Here is an 18,892-nt window from a genome sequence, read left to right on the forward strand (position 1 = left end):
GTGTGGGGCCCAGTCCCTTTTCTCTCTAGGAATGTGAGTGTCTTAGCACCCGCGTGTCTGTCTGAGCTTGGTAGGAACAAAGAGCACTGTTAAGCTGGGAGGTCTGAAGAGATGGTTTGCAAGGCAGGGGAAGGATGGAGGAAAAACAGGAGGAGGAGGAGGCCAGTACCCCAAAGACGGGGTGGGGGTGGGGGAGCAGTGGAACCTAGGGAACTATAGAGCTGTGTGGCTCGAATGCTGGGTAGGGAATGTGACTCCCCTTAGGGGTGCGCACACCCCCAGCCGACACAGAGGGAGGTGTAAGTCCCACTTCCTGCCCTCCAATCTCCTGCTTCATTCATGTGACCCCTGCACCTGCCAGGAGTGATCCCTGAGTGAAGGGCCAGGAGAAAGCCCTGAGCACCACTGGCGGTGACCCCAAAAGCAAACAACTAAAAAGTCACCTTGAGGAAAGACCAAGCATGCCTCCGGGCTGAGTGTCAATCCAGATGGGAGCGTGGCGGGTACCCTCAGTGCTATTTCTGCTACTTTAGTGACCTTGGGTGAGGACTTGAACCTCTTCTTGCCTTTTTTTCTTAAAAAATAAAAGGAAGGAAGGAAGGAAGGAAGGAAGGAAGGAAGGAAGGAAGGAAGGAAAAGAGGATGGGGGGACTGGAGTGATAGTAGAGCGAGGAAGGTGTTTGCCTTGTACACGGCTAACTGGATTCCATCTCCAGCATCCCGTGAGCACCACCAGGAATAATTTCTGAGTGCAGAGCCAGGACTAATCCCTGAGCATCACAGGCGTGAACCCCAAAACAAAAACAAAACAATAAAAGGGGCCATGCATCTATTTTGAAGCGCTCCTTTAACATGTGTGAAGCTCTGGGTTCGAGTCCCAACACCACACTACACCCAAATACTACTCAGAGCATCTCTGAGCACCAAGTCTAAAGCAGGCTTCCCCTGTCTCAGCATTGCTGGGTATGGCTCCAAAACCAAACAAAAAAGCAGCTGCGGCTTTAAATTGTGGGTTGTGACTCCATACAGGGCCGACTAACTGAAAGTGGAGTTGTGAAAGATCTTTTTTTTTTAAATTTAAAACTCTATCTCTTTGTGATTATCAGTAGAATCGTATGCCTGTCATATAGGCCCATCTGTCAGGATTGCATCACAATTTCTCAGGGAACAAGGGGTCAAGAGGGGTCAAAGTTGAAGAGCCCCTGATTTTGAGTGCCTGCCTTGGAAGCTCACAGGGTCAAGTTCAAATCTCTGGGGTCCCGCATGTGCCTTGCTCACAATCTTGGAAGCTGTTTGAGTGCTGCTGTGTGCAATCTCTGGCGCTGTTTGAAGAAGTGTGACCAGTCCTCCATGAGCACCACAACTCAAATGCAGTGACCCAAGGTGAGCACATGGATGAACAGTGAGTGGGTCCTGGGCAAGGGCCAGATCATCGCCACAGCACCAACACCAGTAACGACGGCGAAGGGATGAGGGAGGGAATGAAACAGCCTCCCCTTGCCTTGCCAAGCATCCTGGGTGCAATTGAGATTACCAGTTTGCACTTTAAATAAAGCTCCTCCGGAAGTGGCTCGTGGGGAATGGCACCCCTCCACCCAGCTGAGAGACTATAAAGCAGAGCTGGAAGTGAAGAGGGGCGGGGCGAGGGGGACCCCCGAGTTCCTAAAGACTGCTCATTCCCCAAATGCCAGGGGCGCCAGGTGGTGACAAAAGCTGAGCAGCTGGGAGGCAGGTTGGGGCCGGGAACTGTGTCGTCCCAGGCTCCACTCAGTTCTAAGCTCTGCAGTGCCTTTCTGCATCTTGACATTTTAGAAATGGGAGTCACGTGTTTGCTCTTCGCACAAGGACCCATGGGTGAGTTTGTGCAGAGGCTGCTCAGTCGGGAGGCTCACTGGGTACCAACAGTCACTGGGAGCCGAGTGGAGCCAGGGAGACCTGGGAGCAGACAACTAACTCCTGCTGTCACCTAAAGGAGACAGTTTTCTACGGTGCACAAAATAGAAAAGCTACAGAAACCCTCTCTTGCCCCTTCTCCTGCTGTTTAGCAAAGATGGTCCCATTCCTAATACAGACCAAATCATGACTACAGGGTTTGTTTTCTTTAAGAACAAAAGAGCCACCATTTTTCATAGGCTGATCTCGACGCATTGTTACCTACAGACTAGATGGATGGTCCCACAAGCTCAGAGCAAGCTGGTTCTCATGATTTCACTGGAGCTGGTTTCCTTTATTCCCTTGTCCAGGGAATCGTGAGCATGGAGAGTGTCGGACATTATCCTAGATGCCAGAGTTAGAACAGCTCAGTGCACTGGTCCATCACACACACACACACACACACACACACACACACACACACACACAGAGAGAGAGAGAGAGAGAGAGAGAGAGAGATACATACCCCTACCCCTGCAGCCCTGTTTGATGGGATCAGATTCTGGGTGGTTTCACAAAGATGCAGAGGAAGATTGGGCAAGGATGGACTTAACTGGAGTCATCACCTAATTCAGTTGTCGAGTGAAAACTTAGACATTTGGGTTTTAGAGCTGCTGCTGACATGGGCTAAGTGGGATGGTCAGGAATTGGGGGAAACCCAAGAAAATGAGACTGTGCTGGGTTAAACGACCACCAAGACTCTCCATCCTTTCCAGATGTTCAAAATGTATCCTTCTTTGGGGAGTGGGACCATCAGAAGTGTGACTAGTTAAGCTGAGGTCTTTCAGGGCCAGGGATAGAGTACAGAGTAAAGGTCTTTGCGTTGCATGCGGATGATTCCCACTTGACTCCCAGCACCACACAAGGCCCCCTGAGCACCATTAGGAGCGACCCCTGAGCACAGAGCCAGTAGTAGCCCTAAAGCGCTGTTGAGTGCAGTCCCCAAACAAAGTCGAGATCTTTCTGGAGCAGGGTGGACCTAAGCCGTGGACCCTAACTCATGAATCAATTTGCGACTGGTGTTTTCAATGTGAGGAAAGCCTGCAAGGAAGCCAGCATGGGCTAGGAGCTTAAGATGCATCTGTCCAGTTATGATGGAGTCTGTTCCTAACGCTTCTACTAGCTCCAGTGGAGGGGAGGAGTGGCATTCATCCAAACCAGGGCTCTCCTCCAGAGGTCAGTCATCAAAAGCTATCCCCCTTGGGGGTCCTTGCAGGAGTGTACCCTAGGCATCCACTGGGGGGGATAGGTGGGTTTGGGGAGACATTTCTCCCCGCAGAACGGCCCCTACCTAGCGCCCATCATTCCTAATGGACTAAAGGAGCTGGTGCCTTTAAATTCCCCAGCAAAGGAAGGAAAAGCAGTTTAGTTTCAGTCCGTGTTCTCCATTAGACACCCTTCAGGTGTTAGCAATATTATGCCACAATTTCATTATCCATTAAAGCCAGGTAATAATAAGTACACAAAGGTATTTGGAGCCTATTGATGTTAATGAAAGAGATCAATCTAATTCAGAATGTGTGTGTGGAGAGCTCCTTGGAGATGGAATAGGCCCCAAGGTTAGTCTCTAATTGCCTCCATGATGGTAGACCCCACCAGTACTCAATTTTGCATGACCGTCTTTATGACATAGTTGGAATTTTGACGCCTAGACTTGCGCTTCATATAGAACCCATTTTCCTCCTCTCCCGAGCCCCTCCCAACATTCCCAACTCCAAAAAGAATGGAAAAGGGACCGCCACTTAAGAGCCATGCAGTAGAGGGAGAGTTTCTTGGACCTGGGCCAAGAGTCGAGCTGGGTTGCTGGAGGGTTCATGATCCTGGGATTCCTGGAGTATTCCCAGGAAGAGTTCTAGGGCTCTAAATCCATCTCCCTCTGCTGCTCCTCTCCTCTGCTCCTGAGAAGAATCTCTCATGAGAGTTGATGACCTGCATTCAATGAATATCTCAGCCAAATTACTCCACCCAAAAAAAGAGAGAAGCACCTCAGAAAGAGAGTGACCGGGGCTGGAGTGATAGCACAGCGGGTAGGGCATTTGCCTTGCACGAGGCCAACCCGGGTTCGATACCCAGCACCCCATATTGTCCTCTGAGCACCGCCAAGAGTAATTCCTGAGTGCAGAGCCAGGAGTAGGCCCTGTGCATCGCCAAGTGTGACACAAAAAGCAGAAAAAAAGGGTGATTGGGGGACTTTTCTTTCCCAGAGGCCCCCTTGCATTTTTCTAGCAAATCTGCTGGCCACCCAATTCCTGCCCAAGCACTTGTAGCACTGTCCTCCTCTTGTTCATCGATTTGCTTGAGCGGGTACCAGTAACATCTCCATTGTGAGACTTGTTGTTACTGTTTTTGGCATATTGAATATGCCACAGGGAGCTTGCCAGGCTCTGGTGTGTAGGCAGGATATTCTCGGTAGCTTACCAGGCTCTCTGAAAGCGGTGGAGGAATCGAATCCCAGTCGGCTGCTTGCAAGGGAAATGACCTACCCACTGTGCTATTGCTCCAGCCCAAATGGTTTTTAAATTTCACGAGAAGCTAAGTTCACCGGTTCCCTTCTGTTCACATCCCACCCACTGTGACTTCTAGGGATCCTCACCTCTGTCCACTCCCCTCTTCACTCTGTGGAGACCAAACACTGGTCCTGAATTCTCCCTCCAGCTCTTTCCAAGGAACCAGCCACCCTGATGTGTGCAGTGGGGGGGGGGGGGGGGGGGGGGGGGAGAAGAGGGAGGGAAATGCCTCCAGGGAGGCAGGAAGTGAGCCCACAGGGTTCTCAGCTCTGACGTTCCTGTGCTCTCAGCCCCAGGGGAAGCCACTGACCACAGCCTCCCCCATGCCCCGGGATAAGCACCACGAGTTCTAGGCCAGTGGAACTGAGGCACCTCTTTGGCTCTGGCGGGGCATGAGGATGAGAGATTTGGACTGGATCACACTCCCTCCTGCCCTCCTGGGGCCTGCACAGACGAGGAGGGATCTGAATCTCCTGTCATCGCGCTGCTGAAGGGCGCCAGGTGTGGCTGTGGCTGGATTCAGAGGATGCTGGGCTGCAGGACGGGAACAGCCTGGCCCAGAGGGCGTGGCAGGCCTGGGCAGGTGGGCCCTGAACAGGCGCTTTCAAATCTGCAGAGCCACAGACAGAACCGCTCCCGGTCTGGTGCCCGCCCTGCCATCCACGAACCATAACCGTGCTCTGATTTCCTTCCTGGCTCTTTTCTGGGAGACCCGGGGTCAGTGGGGGTGGGCAGCCTGCTAGACCCCCACCCACCTTAGTCCTGGCAAAAGTTCCAAGAGCACAAAGTCCCAGAGAAGTGCCTGTCCATCCGGCCCCTCACGTCAGCCCTGTGGCTGGGACATAGCCTGGAAAGTAAAGGAACGTGAGTGCGGCTCTGGGGTCCAGGACACTGCTCCTTCCTCAAACAGCCCTTCGTGCCGCCTTCATCCTGCATCAAGTTGTATCTGCTCACTGACTCCCAGCAACACCACTGGCAACTTCTGTTATCACGCTGTTGGAACGCCTCAGTACCTCAGTCACGGTTCTGTTGGTGTTTTGGTTTCCATTTCTGGGACCACACCTGGTGGGGCTCAGGGCTGACACCTGGCTCTGTGCTCCAGGATCAGTCCTAACTGGACTCAGTAGACCCTAGGGGATGAGATCAAACCAGGGTCGGCTGCGTGCCAAGCAGGCACCCCTTGGACCCTCCTTGGTACTATCTCTTGGCCACTCAACACAAATTTTAAAAAGTAAAAATAAAATGGAGCTAGCTCACAGGTGCCTGCTACCCCTGTTGAGAAGACCAATCGGTATCTAGGACGAAGGGTGACAACCAAACAGCTGCCCAGGGTGGGGGAGCCGGGGTGGCGGGGGACGAGAGGAACCGGACCATCTCCACTCACCTGCCGGTCCATCCTCGCTCTCGGCCCATGTGGCGCAGGTAATGGGGTGTGCAGCGTTCTGGAGGGGGGTGGCGGGGGGCTGGCAGGTGACAGCGTTCCACCTTGCGTGTGCGGCTCCCTCCCACTTTCCTTTAATGCTTGCCATTATTCGGGCTGCATTAATAATGTTTGTGGGCTCATATCTTTAAAATTAATGAGGTGTTTACTCTTAGCCAAGAAACTCATTGAAATTGGAAAAAGCTTTCTTTTCTCTCCTTCCTTTCCCTCACTTAAAAAGGGAGGGGGGGGAAAGTGGACAAATGGATGGCAAGGCAAGCTCTTTGCTAAAAACCTCAAAGCAGACGAGGTGACCCACACGCCCACCCACCACACTGCTCTGAGCCGCCCCCTGCCCCAGCCAGTGCCGTTGGTATCCCAGCTGTTTTAAGATGCTCTGGGTTAACAAGAGCTTTGCTGGGAAAGCTGTGTATCCCCCTTAGTTCATAGGGAGGCATCTGTCCTCATTAATAGTTGGTGTTTCCCCCACACACACACCCTACACGTAAACATATAACAGTCCTTTAGCTCATAATTACTCATTACAATCTTCATCTCTCACCTACCATTTCCCAACTGGGAGCCAGACAATTCCCTTTGGGTCCCCAGGATAACCCAAGAGGATTACAGGTGAAAATTATATAAATGTGGGGCTGGAGCCAATGGTACAACGGGGAAGGCATTTGGCTTGCATGTGACTGACCCAGGTTCGATCCCCAGCATCCCATATGGTCCTTGAGCACTGCCGGGAGTGATTCCTGAGTGCAGAGCCAGGAGCAATCCCTGAGCATCCCTGAGTATGACCCAAAAAGGAAAAAAAAATAATCATATAAATGAGAGTCCTGGGGCTTAGCCAGTAGAACGGTCATAGGGGTCTGCTGCTGGGTAAGTGCTGAGAAACACTGGTCGAAATGTTTCTTCTGTCTCCAAGGGTTTGTTTGAGGGAAAATTCCCCCCGAGTGTGTGAGCTGGGCCTTCTGGCAGCTTGGGCTTGACAATGAGACCCTTGACTTGGCATGGGCACCTCACGCCCCTGACCTCGAGCCGATTGTTTGAAAGCAGGGCTCAGCACCAATGGGGTTGTCTAAGGTTAAAATGGAAAGAAGGGTCAACCAGGAAAGGGGTGGACAAGGCAGCAGGCTTTCCTGTCCTGTCCCCCACTGACCCCAGCACCCTTGCTGGATGAGTGACCAGCACATCTAAGAGCCTTCCTGGCAGAGTCTGAAAAGCTGGGTGCACATCACGTATGTTCAGGGCCGTTTTTATCTGATCTGGAACTGCCAGGGGGCTCTGCAGACCCTGCTGGTGACCTGAACCTCCCTGAGATACTTGGGTTAATAGCATGATCATGTTATGCCTCTGCATCTGGAATCAATTAATAATCGACTCAAAACCAGGACGCTAATGCAAGAAAGTGGTCCTTCTCCCAAGTGGAGTTGTGTGGGGAGAGTGTCCTGTGGTCTGTGGGGACTGGATGCAAAGGTTGGGGGACCCCTGGATGCTAGAAGGTTCCGGTCTCGGGTGTCTGAAGTATTCGCTTGAGGGATCTGGAGCCCAAGATCTGGACTCTGGAGATGCTGGAAGATGCACAGGTCTAAGGGCCTTTGAGCTTAAAAGATTGAGCACAGAATCCTGAGCCTGACCTGCAGAGGCAGCTGCGGGCCCAGGGCTGGCAGCACCTACATTAAACTGAATCTGAGCGAAGCTCCCAGTGCTGCTCTCCAGGATGCTGTAGGCAGAGGACACGGAAACCAGCTCCCACTCGCTGTCGTTCATAAACATCTTTTGGTCGTGTTCAATGTCTTCTCTGCTCCTCAGGAAGGCCAGGTCTACATCTTCCACTAAAGAGAACATAAATAACGGACTTGGAGGATGAGAACGAGGCACCGAACACCCAACACCCAAATTTGAACACACACTCCCGCCCCACGCATATCGTAAGTGGGACGGAGTCCAATGTCATGTTCAGAATTCAGGATAAAACCGTTAGAGCCACGGGAAGAACTACCAAGAATTTAGGGTGTGGACCCCTTTATAATGATAAAGCTGGTTCTGGTATTCCCAAAGCAAAAGCAAACAAATGGGTGCTACTCAAACTTGGTCTAAGTTTCTGCAGGAGCCAACTCACTGCAAAAAGAGATCAAAATGTTTTAAAGTGGGGCCAGGGATGTGATTCCATGGGATAGTACGTGCCTTGCATGTGTGAAGCCCTGGCTTAAATTCCTGGCAACAGCAAACACAAATTTTTTTAAAATTTTAAGTTAATCATGTTCAAGAATGAAACAGACCTGAAAGAAAACAAAACATAGAACTTGGCCGGTGTGTGCCAAGCCAGTAAGCAGACTCGGGGTTGTTAGAGTGGTCTTTAAAATGCTTTACCTGTGTGTAAAACACTTTTGAAGGTCAGGCTACAATTCTGGACGTCAAATGGAAAAGCATATGTCTCTAGATTGCATGCAGAGACCACCTGGATGGGCTTAAAGTTTTTGATGGTTCCGGAGGAGTTCACATAGACATAGGGAAGGTCGGGGGATCGCTCCATCTCCACGCTGGATGAAACCCAAGAGACATTGTTAGATTTTGTTTCAGTACATAAGTCCAACTTATTATGGGATGGCGGTATCCATGACATCCAGTAAAACCTCAGGGGTTAAAAGTATACCTTTCACACTTCAGGCTGGCATAGATGGACAATCTCACGAGAATATTTATTTGTTACTATTCTGATGCATGGAATCCATGAGTAGCTTCAAATATAGATGATCGAGTCTGTATCTTTTTAAAATATTATTTTTACAAAAGTTGCTTACAATAATTGAAATATTGAGTGTTCAATATTCCAACACCAATCCCACCACCATTACACCTTCCCACCACCATTACTTTCAATTTTCCCCACCACTTGCCCCCAAAGCAGGTCCTAAGTAATTTATATTTTATTGCTTGCTATAATAATCCACTAAAAAAAATTCCTTAGAGTGCTGGTGGTAATGCCAACTGGTTCAGCCCTTTTGGAGAACAGTATGGACGATTCTCAAAAAATTAGAAATTTGAGCTCCCATTTGACCCAGCAATACCACTCCTGGGAATATATCCCAGAGAGGCAATAAAAGATAGTCGTAGTGACATCTGCACTTGTTTGTTCATTGCAGCACTGTTTACAATAGTTAGAATCTGGAAAAAAAAACCTGAGTGCCCAAGAATAGATGACTGGTTAAAGAAACTTTGGTACATCTACGCAATGGAGTACTATGTAGCTGTTAGAAAAGATGAAGTCATGAAATTTACATACAAGTGGTATTACATGGAAAGTATCATGCTAAGTGAAATGAGTCAGAAAGAGAGGGACAGACATAGAAAGATTGCATTCATCTGGGGAACATAAAGTAACAAAATAGGAGACTAACACCCAAGAATAGCCGAGATAAGTACCAGGAGGTTTGCTCCATGGCTTGGAGGCCAGTCACACATGCTAGGGGAAAGGGCAGCTCAGATAGAGAAGGGAGCACCAAATAAAGGGTGTTGGGAAGATCCTCCCAGGATGGGAGATGCATGCTGAAAGTAGACTATAGAATGAACATAAAGGTAAAGGTAAAGGCCCTCCCGTTGATCGTCGATTTGCTCGATCGGGCCCAGTAACGTCTCCATTGGAGACTTTGTTGTTACTGTGTCTGGCATATCGAATACTCTCGGTAGCTTGCCAGGCTCTCCGAAAGGGGCGGAGGAATCGAACTCGGGTCGGCCATGTTGGCCGCTTGTAAGGCGAATGCCCTACCCGCTGTGCTATCGCTCCAGCCCAGAATGAACATGATTGCCATTCAATGCCTCTTTTGTAATCCACAGCACCCAAAAGGCGAGAGAGAACAAAAGGGAATGCCCTGCCACGGAGGAAGGGTGGGATGGGGGGTGGGAGGGATACTGGGATCAGTGGTGGTGGAGAATGGGCACTGGTGGAGGGATGGGTACTCGATCATTATATAACTGAAACCCAAACACAAAAATTTGTAAGTCTACAACTGTACCTCATAGTATTTCACTAATAAAAAAATTTTTAAATAATAAAAAATAAATAAATAAAAATTTTTAAAACGTTTCCTTAGAGGAAAGTGTGTGAAGATTGTTGTATCTCACCATGGAGCCATAAGCCCTTGTATAATAATTACTAACATGTTGTTATAGGTTGAACCCTGTGTGCTAATATATGTATATTTTTTATTGAGATAGGTTGCCTTGTACTTTCAAATCTGCGTCTTAAATGATGCCAACTCATGACACTTTTAACCTGAATGTTACCAACAATATATTCCTCATGTTGAGAAATAAAACTGAGTAACAATGATCGAAAGTAAGCAGCAACTGACCTGAATCTTCCAGTCTAAACCCCCAGAAATATACTCCAGGGCTAGAAAAGATAGTTTAGGGCATAGGGCGCTTGCCTTGCTTGAGGCTGACCCCAGTTTTATTCCTTGCACTGCACATGGTGCCCTGCATACCTCCAGGAGGCAGTCTTGAGCACAGAGCCAGGGATAGCACTCCCTAAGTCACTCAAGGTATGCCCCCATCCTGCAAATAAAGAAAGACACCCCAGCAAACTTACAATTCATTAATGATGATATCGGGAGCCCAGATGACACTTAGAGGTAGGGAGATCTCAGTAATTTCATCAAACAAGCTGGAGTTCCAGGATAAAAACTCATCATCCCAAACCTGTTAGAAGTAGCCAAAAAAGGGAAATTTACCAAAAATAGGCAATGTCATTTTCATCAAATTGCTGAAGGTGGGCTTGATGAATTACCCAAATTATCAGCTTGTTGGTATTATTAGGGAAGATTTCCTATCCAAATCCTAAATCTGGTTGCAAACAATGGCCATACCTCTGACAAGGATTCTGAAAGTTACATCTACTGTAAAACTAAAGATCATAAGCATTAAGATGATATCCATTCCTCAAGGGAGCAAGAAATGTCAAGTGGAGCAAGGAAAGCCTCTTTAACAAATGGTGCTGGCAAAACTAGACAGCTACATGCAAAAATATGGCCTCAGACTCTACCTAACGCCATGCACGAAAGTCAGATCAAAATGGATTAAGGACCTCAACATCAGATCAGAATCCATCAGATACACTGAAGAAAAGGTTGGTAAAACCCTCCATGACTTTGAAGCTAAATGTATCTCAAAAGATGACACGCCACTGACCAAGCAAGTAGAAATAGAGATAAACAAATAGGACTATCTTAAACTAAGAAGCTTCTGCACCTCAAAAGAAATAGTGACCAGAATACAAAGACAGTCTACAGAATGGGAAAGGATATTCACCCAATACCCATCTGACAAGGGGTTGATATCAAGGATATACAAGGCACTGGTTGAACTCTACAAGGAGAAAACATCCAACCCCATCAGAAAATGGGGCGGTGAAATGAACAGAAACTTTCTCAAAGAAAAAATCCAAATGGCCAAAAGGCACATGAAAAAATGCTCTTCATCACTAATCATCAGGGAGATGCAGATCAAAACAACAATGAGATGTCATCTCACACCACAGAAACTGGCCCATATCCAAAAGAGCAAAAGCAACTGGTGTTGGCGTAGATGTGGGGAGAAAGGGACTCTCCTTCACTGCTGGTGGGAATGCCAATTGGTTCAGCCCTTTAGGAAAACAGTATGGACGTTCTTCAAAAAATTAGAAATTGAGCTCCCATTTGACCCAGCAATACCATTTCTGGAAATACATCCTGGAGATGCAAAAAAGTATAGTTAGAAATGACATCTGCACTTGTATGTTCATTGCAGCACTGTTTATTTACAATAGTCAGAATCTGGAAAAAACCCAAGTGCCTGAGAACAGATGACTGACTAAAGAAACTTTAGTACATCTATACAATGGAATACTATGCAGCGGTTAGAAAAGACAAAGTCATAAAATTTGCATATAAGTGGATCAGCATGGAGAGTATCATGCTAAGTGAAATGAGTCAGAAAGAGAGGGACAGACATAGAAGGACTGCACTCATTTGTGGAATATAAAGTAACAGAATGGGAGACTAACACCAAGAACAACAGAGATAAGGACCAGGAGGATTGCTCCACAGCTTGGAAGCTCACCTCACATGCTGGGGAAAAAGGCAGCTCAGATAGAGAAGGAACCACCAAGTAAAGGATGCTTGGAGGGCCCGCTCGGGATGGGAGATGTGTGCTGAAAGTAGACTCTAGACCAAACATGATAGCCACTTAATACCTGCCTTCCAAACCACAACACCCTAAAGAGAGAGAGAGTAAAAGGGAATGTGTCTGCCACAGAGGTGGGGTGGTAGTGGGAGGGAGACTGGGATCATTGGTGGTGGAGAATGGGCACTGGTGGAGGGATGGGTACTCGACTATTGTATGACTGAAACATAAGCACAGAAGTTTGTAAGTCTGTAACTGTACCTCATTAAAAAATCACAGTCACATCTCACACCTCAGAGACTGGCCCACATCCGCAAGAACAAAAGCAACCGATACTGGCGTGGATGTGGCGAGAAAGGGACACTTCTTCATTGTTGGTGGGAATGCCGACTGGTTCAGCCCTTTTGGAAAACACTTTGGACGATTCTCAAAAAATTAGAAATTGAGCTCCCATTTGACCCAGCAAAACCACTCCTGGGAATATATCCCAGAGAGGCAAAAATGTATAGTCGAAGTGACATCTGCACTTGTTTGTTCATTGCAGCACTTTTTACAATAGCCAGAAACTGGAAGAAACCTGAGTGCCCAAGAACAGATGACTGGTTAATGAAACTTTGGTACATCTACACAATGGAGTACTATGTAGCTGTTAGAAAAGATGAAGTCATGAAATTTACATACAAGTGGTACAACATGGAAAGTATCATGCTAAGCGAAATGAGTCAGAAAGAGAGGGATAGACATAGAAATATTGCATTCATCTGGGGGATATAAAGTAACAAAATATGAGATTAATACCCAAGAATAGCTGAGATCAGCACCAGGAGGATTACTCCATAGCTTAGAGGCCAGCCGGGTGTTCTATAGGAAAGGACAGCTCGGATAGAGAGGGGAGCACCAAATAAAGGGTGTCTGGAGGATCCTCCCAGGAGGGGAGAGGCATGTTGAAAGTAGACTATGGACTGAACATGTTTGCCACTCAATGCCTCTTTTGCAGACCACAACACCCAAAAGAATAGAGAGAACAAAAGGGATTGCCCTGCCACAGAGGCAGGGTGGGATGGGGGAATGGGGGTGGGAGCGATATTATCCATGGTGGTAGAAATGGGCACTGGTGGAGGGATGGGTGTTTGATCATTGTATAGTCGAGACCCAAGCACAAAAATTTGTGGATCTACAACTGTACCTCATGGTGTTTCACCAATTAAAAAAAAAGAAAGCATTGGAAAAGTTCAGTCCAAAAGAAGGGTAGAGGGGTATGCAAAGCCTTATGTCCTCACAGGTTGTGGTGTTTGGAACATTGTTCACACAGGAAGAGATAAATGGACAAAATGGTCCAGACATATATGAATAAGGTTCTCTTAGCAGGTGAGCCAATCTCCAAATACCCCCAATACTCCAAATACTCCTGGCTCTGCACTCAGGAGTTACTCCTGGTGGTGCTTGGGGGACCACATGGGGATGCCGGGAATTGTACCTTGATCAGCCACGTGCAAGGCAAACACCCTACGTGCTATACTATCACTTAACCTGGGACACAGTCACTGATGTGGGATTGGGAAAATTCCACTGCCCCACACTGGGCATCAATTGTTGTACGCAGGGAATCCCTCCCCAAACCTAAAGATAGCTTCTTTGCCTAATCCCAAATAAAGAATTAATCAAAGGGAAAAAAAATCACGGCCACAGTCCTCCTGTTGTTCATCGATTTGCTCGAGCGGGCCCAGTAACATTGTGAGACTTGTTACTGTGTTTGGCATATCAAATACATCACGGGTAGCTTGCCAGGCTCTGCCGTGCGGGCGAGATCCTCTCGGTAGCTTGCTGGGCTCTCTGAGAGGGGCGGAGGAATCGAACTCGGGTCGGCCGTGTTGGCTGCGTGTAAGGCAAACGCCTTTACCCACTGTAAAACTTTTTTTTAAAGATGATATCCATTCCTTTGAATAATTTTGTTAGGAGTTCAGCACGTATGGAGGCGAACAGCAGTCTACCTCTTGGTACCACACACTGGTCTTCAGCTTCTGAGTCTGTGTATCCTGCAAAACAAAAAGAAAATCCACACCAAATCTCAGAATGGCAGTCCATGAAAGCCCAACTCAGCAATAAGGCAATTTAGAGAACAAAATAATAATAATAATAATAATAATAATAATAATATAGTTTATCTAGAAATACTGATTAAAAAGACAGCGCCAGGATTCTTCAATATCTGAGAATTCTTGGCTCTATTTCTTATGTACTGCAGTCTCTATAAAACTTACTTTGTCTATGACAAAATGGCACTTTGACTGCACTTGACATCTGGAACAACTTGTGAATATTTTCCCCACAGAATACTTTGCCATTAATCAGACTTAAAACTGATAGACTTTAGCCAATTCTGGTCTGAAAGATAAAAACAATTTTTTTATCCATAGTCAAGGTACTATTTGTCTTTCAGCGAGTCCTTGTTTTAATTAATTTACTTGTATTCTCTCTTCTCTTTGTTCTTGTTGTGATAACCAGGGGAATACATGCCTGGCTATGGTGCCTAAGCGGGGGGGCTGTGTGTCATATTTGAGGGCTACACACCTGGCCGTGGGGATCTCTGAAGTTTGAACCCCTTCCGAGTGATGCTTAGGGATGAGCACTGAGGTGCGGCACACATGTGACAGTGGTGGGGCATGCAGAGTGACTGCAGCCCCACACAAGCGCCCAGCAGAGGCTGCACTTCCTAGCCATGGTATTCCTACATGCTTGCTGTGGCACCTGCTGGACCCACCTGGCTGTGGCATGGCCAGAAGTCATATTTTTTGCCTCTAGCCATACTTTTTAAAAAATTTTTATTAGTGAAACATCATGAGGTACAGTTGTAGACTTACAAATTTTTGTGCTTGGGTTTCAGTTATACAATGATCGAGTACCCATCCCTCCACCAGTGCCCATTTCCCACCACCACGGATCCCAGTATCCCTCCCATCCACCCCCATCCCCACATTCCACCCTGCCTCTGTGGCAGGGCATTCCCTTTTGTTCTCTCTCTTTCTCCTATTGGGTGCTGTGGTTTGCAAAAGAGGCATTGAGTGGCAATCATATTCGGTCTATAGTCTACTTTCAGCATGCTTCTTCCATCCTGGGAGGATCCTCCCAACACCTTTATTTGGTGCTCCCTTCTCTATCTGAGCTGCATTTTCCCCTAGCATGTGTGGCTATAGCCAGAAGCCATTTGTGGAGCCAGGGGCCACAGGCAGCAGAACTACACAGAGCATGTTCAGTGAACATGGGATGTCTGGACTTCAACTTGTGACCATCTGCTCCAAAGGCAGATGCTTGGAGCCCCATGCCATTCCTTCAGGCCTTGTCTGAGCCCCAACTGCTGCTGGCAACCTTTCTGGCTAATGTAGTTCCAAAGCTAGGGATTTACAGAGCCTTTGTGTTTCAGTAATAATCAGCGTAATGTCAATGTTTAGTAAAATGCAGTTTGGGGAGTTGATGGCATGAACTAACAGATGTTTCCTCCCCAGTTCAGGATTGATTTAATTATCCTGCTAATTTTTAAACACAACTAAATGATATTTTTTGTGTAGAGGATCAAGCCGTCAAGATGACCACTGCGAAGATTCCAGATTGGGGAGAAGACAGACCCATGGATATTTCTTCCATGGGGTTGGTTTCCCCAGAATTGTATGGTAGGTCTAAAATACCAGGTGGACACAGAGTGGCATTTTTGTTGTTGCTGCTTTGGGGCCACATCCGACCATGGTCAGGGATTACTCCTGGCTCTGTACTCAGGGATAACACCTGGCACAGCTCAAGGGACCATATGGGGTACCAGTGATTGAATCTGGGTTGACTGTGGGGCAAAGTAACTGTCCTACATGTTACACTACCACTCTGGTCCCTAGAATGGCATCGCTTGAAAGAAAAACAATAAAGTGTTAATATTAAAGTTCCCTGATCACCACTCGGTATGGCCCCACCTACAAAAAATTCCCCCTTTTTGGGTTGCCCACACCTGGTTTCACTCCTAAACAGAGAGCCTGGAGTAGCCCCCAGTCTCTATTGGGTAGTCTGAATCCCCCTAAATTAATTTCCCTCTTTTTGCATCAAGAAGACAAATTGCTACTAAAACAAACATTTCCAGGTATCTTGGGAAAGAAGGGGTAGAGACCCTACTTAAATGGATTAAGAAGAGCTCGCATAAGTGAACTTCTCCTACAGAATTTGATGAGGTGCCTGGGGAAGACAGTTTGTTCCGGTGGTACAGAGAGTGAAAGACAGAATTCGCAAGTATTTCTCCAAGGAACAGCTTGAGGAGGTAGAGAGGAGACTCCCAGCCAGGGCTCAGCAGGGAGCCTGAATAAAAAACAACAACCTCTACTGAGAGAACCCAAGGTTAGGTGACATCTCTGTCTCCTGAGAGTACCAGCTGAGAGAGCCTGAAATAGATCGTGTCTCACCCACTGAAGGGCGAAAACGCAGCTCCTGGCTTAGCTGCAATTGATGAGCTGGCAGCTGTAGGAAGGGGTGGTACAGTGGACAGAGCACTTGCATTGCATGTGGCTGACCAGGGCTCCATTCCTGGCACCCCATATGGTCCCCCAAACACCACCAGGAGTGAGATCCCTGAGCAAAGAGCCGAGTAAACCCTGAGCACTCCAAAACAAAAATAAACCTAAAAATGGGGGGAGGGGCACAAAATGTCGTTTATATTACTGAGAAACAGCAAACTTCACTAATCTTTCACAATATGCCTTGTATCTATTCCTGACCAATTTCTTGATCACTGTCTCTCGGGGTCCGTGAATGCATCTTATTGATGCAGCAGCCATGTGGCTGAGGAAGGGCCTCTGTGCTTTTTTCCTTTTTAGTTTTGGTTTGGGGGCCACTCCTGGCGGTGCTCAGGGCTTACTCCTGGCTCTGTGTTCAGGGATCATTCCTGGTGGGGTGTGGGAGACCATCTGGGGTGCTGGGGAGCAAACCAGGGTCAACTATGTGCAAGACAAGCTCCCTACCTACTGTACCGTCTCTCCAGCTCCAAGGTTCTCTGTTTTTATATTTCATTTTCTTTATCATTTATCCAATTGATTCTTTTTTACTGCCACGTGAGACTAGCTCGTTTTCTCTTTGAGCTGTCATTTCACATGCAAGCACAGCCTTAATTTTTTTCTTGGCTTGCTCTTCAAGCCCTTAAACACTTGTCTAGCTTGCTTGTCTCTATGTTTCTTTTTTCCCTCTCTCTCTTTTTTCTCTTTTTAAAAAAAATAAATTGAATCACCATGAGATACACAGTTACAAAGGTGTTCAAGATTGAATTTCAGTCATACAATGTACACACCCATTCCTTCACTAGTGTATTCCATCCCAGTGCCCCCAATTTCCTCTCTATTTCTCTGTGTTTCTTTGCTTATTTCCACTCTGGAGAAGCCTATGTTCTCTCTTGAACACATATTTCCCCTCTTTTTCTCCTCTCATGTCTTTCTAAGAAAGTTTTATTCAATAAAAACTTTTTTTCACCCTCCCCCCAAAAAAAAGAAAGGAAGAAAGAAAGAGAAGAAAGAAAGAAAGAAAGAAAGAAAGAAAGAAAGAGAGAGAGAAGAAAGAAAGAAAGAAAGAAAGAAAGAAAGAGAGAGAGAAGAAAGAAAGAAAGAAAGAAAGAAAGAGAGAGAAGAAAGAGAAAGAGAAGAAAGAAAGAAAGAAAGAAAGAAAGAAAGAAAGAAAGAAAGAACGAAAGGAAGGAAGGAAGGAAGGAAGGAAAGAGAGGAAGAAAGAAAGATAGGAAGGAAGGAAGGAAGGAAGGAAGGAAGGAAGGAAGGAAGGAAGGAAGGAAGGAATTCTTTTTTCTTCAACTGGAAGATGGTTCAAAGGCATATTGCCCCAGAGTTGTTAAATTCATGGCACCACGCGGCCTCCTGAGCAATTCCAAAAGTAACTCCTCGAGAACTGTTGATATAGTCCCAAAATAAAGATAAATAAATTTTTAAAAACTGGGTCTGAAGCAATAGTACAGCGGGTAGGGCATTTGCCTTGTATGGAGTGAACTCATATTTGATCCCTGGTATGCCATATGGTCCCCCAAGCATCACCAGGAGTAATTCTTGAGTGCAGAGCCAGGAGGAACCCCTGGGAGTCGCTGGGAATGACCCCAAAAGTCAAAGTAAATAAATAAATAAATAGACTCTATCCTAGAAGTTGTTCTTTTAAAAATAATAAATAAATAAATAGATAAATAAACTAAGGGACCAAGAAGATATCCAGGTGGTTAGGGAGATTGCCTTGCAAGTAGCCAATCCTAGTTCTATCCCTGGAACTTGATGGTCCTGAGCACAGCCAGGAACAGCCCCTGAGCATTGCTGGGTGGTCCAGAAAATTAAATGAAAGATTTTAGAAAATCAAAATCCAGCCATTTCCCCCCTAGCATCTTATGGGGGTGTCTGGAAAGCTACATCAATTCAGCCCTACAGAACACAATGTCGAAAAGGAGTTTGAGGCTAAAACTAAAATCCTTTTTTGTTAACAGAGACAAGTTTCTCAATGCCAGCTGGTGAACATAATTGGTTCTCTGGTGGCATTATTCACAGCTTTCCCTCTGTGTATCTTTTTCTCTTTTTTTTTTTTTCCTTTAGATACCTTCCATCTTGCTTGTTAAAAGCAAAGGATATTTCAGAGAATTGGAATTCATTAGTCTTCCTAACAGAGGGAGTCTATTTAGATCTAAATTGGTGGTTAGCAAATATACAGATAATTCCCGCACATTCTTATTTATCTTTCCCAGTTCCGAGGACTATAGAAACAGATGCCTCAGCGTCTGGCTGGGAGGCACTCGTCAATGGACTGGAATACAAAGGTATCTGGGATTTGGAATTGACAAAACTCAATAGAAACA

General features: G+C 46.7%; 1 protein-coding gene across 1 annotated transcript in view; it reads right to left on the reverse strand.

Annotated features, from left to right (window-relative positions):
- Nucleotides 1-18,892, reverse strand: part of HTR3B (5-hydroxytryptamine receptor 3B) — a 79,861-nt gene that overhangs the window by 2,912 nt on the left and 58,057 nt on the right. Inside the window, exons 4-7 of the mRNA XM_056107543.1 lie at nt 14,019-14,063; nt 10,457-10,566; nt 8,239-8,408; nt 7,543-7,700 (exon numbers count right to left, since the gene is read on the reverse strand). Of these exons, the coding sequence (XP_055963518.1) occupies nt 7,543-7,700; nt 8,239-8,408; nt 10,457-10,566; nt 14,019-14,063 (483 nt within the window). The remainder of the gene's footprint in view (nt 1-7,542; nt 7,701-8,238; nt 8,409-10,456; nt 10,567-14,018; nt 14,064-18,892) is intronic.

Source organism: Sorex fumeus, unplaced genomic scaffold, assembly GCF_029834395.1.
Source record: "Sorex fumeus unplaced genomic scaffold, SorFum_2.1 ptg000169l, whole genome shotgun sequence".
Classification (NCBI taxonomy): domain Eukaryota; kingdom Metazoa; phylum Chordata; class Mammalia; order Eulipotyphla; family Soricidae; genus Sorex; species Sorex fumeus.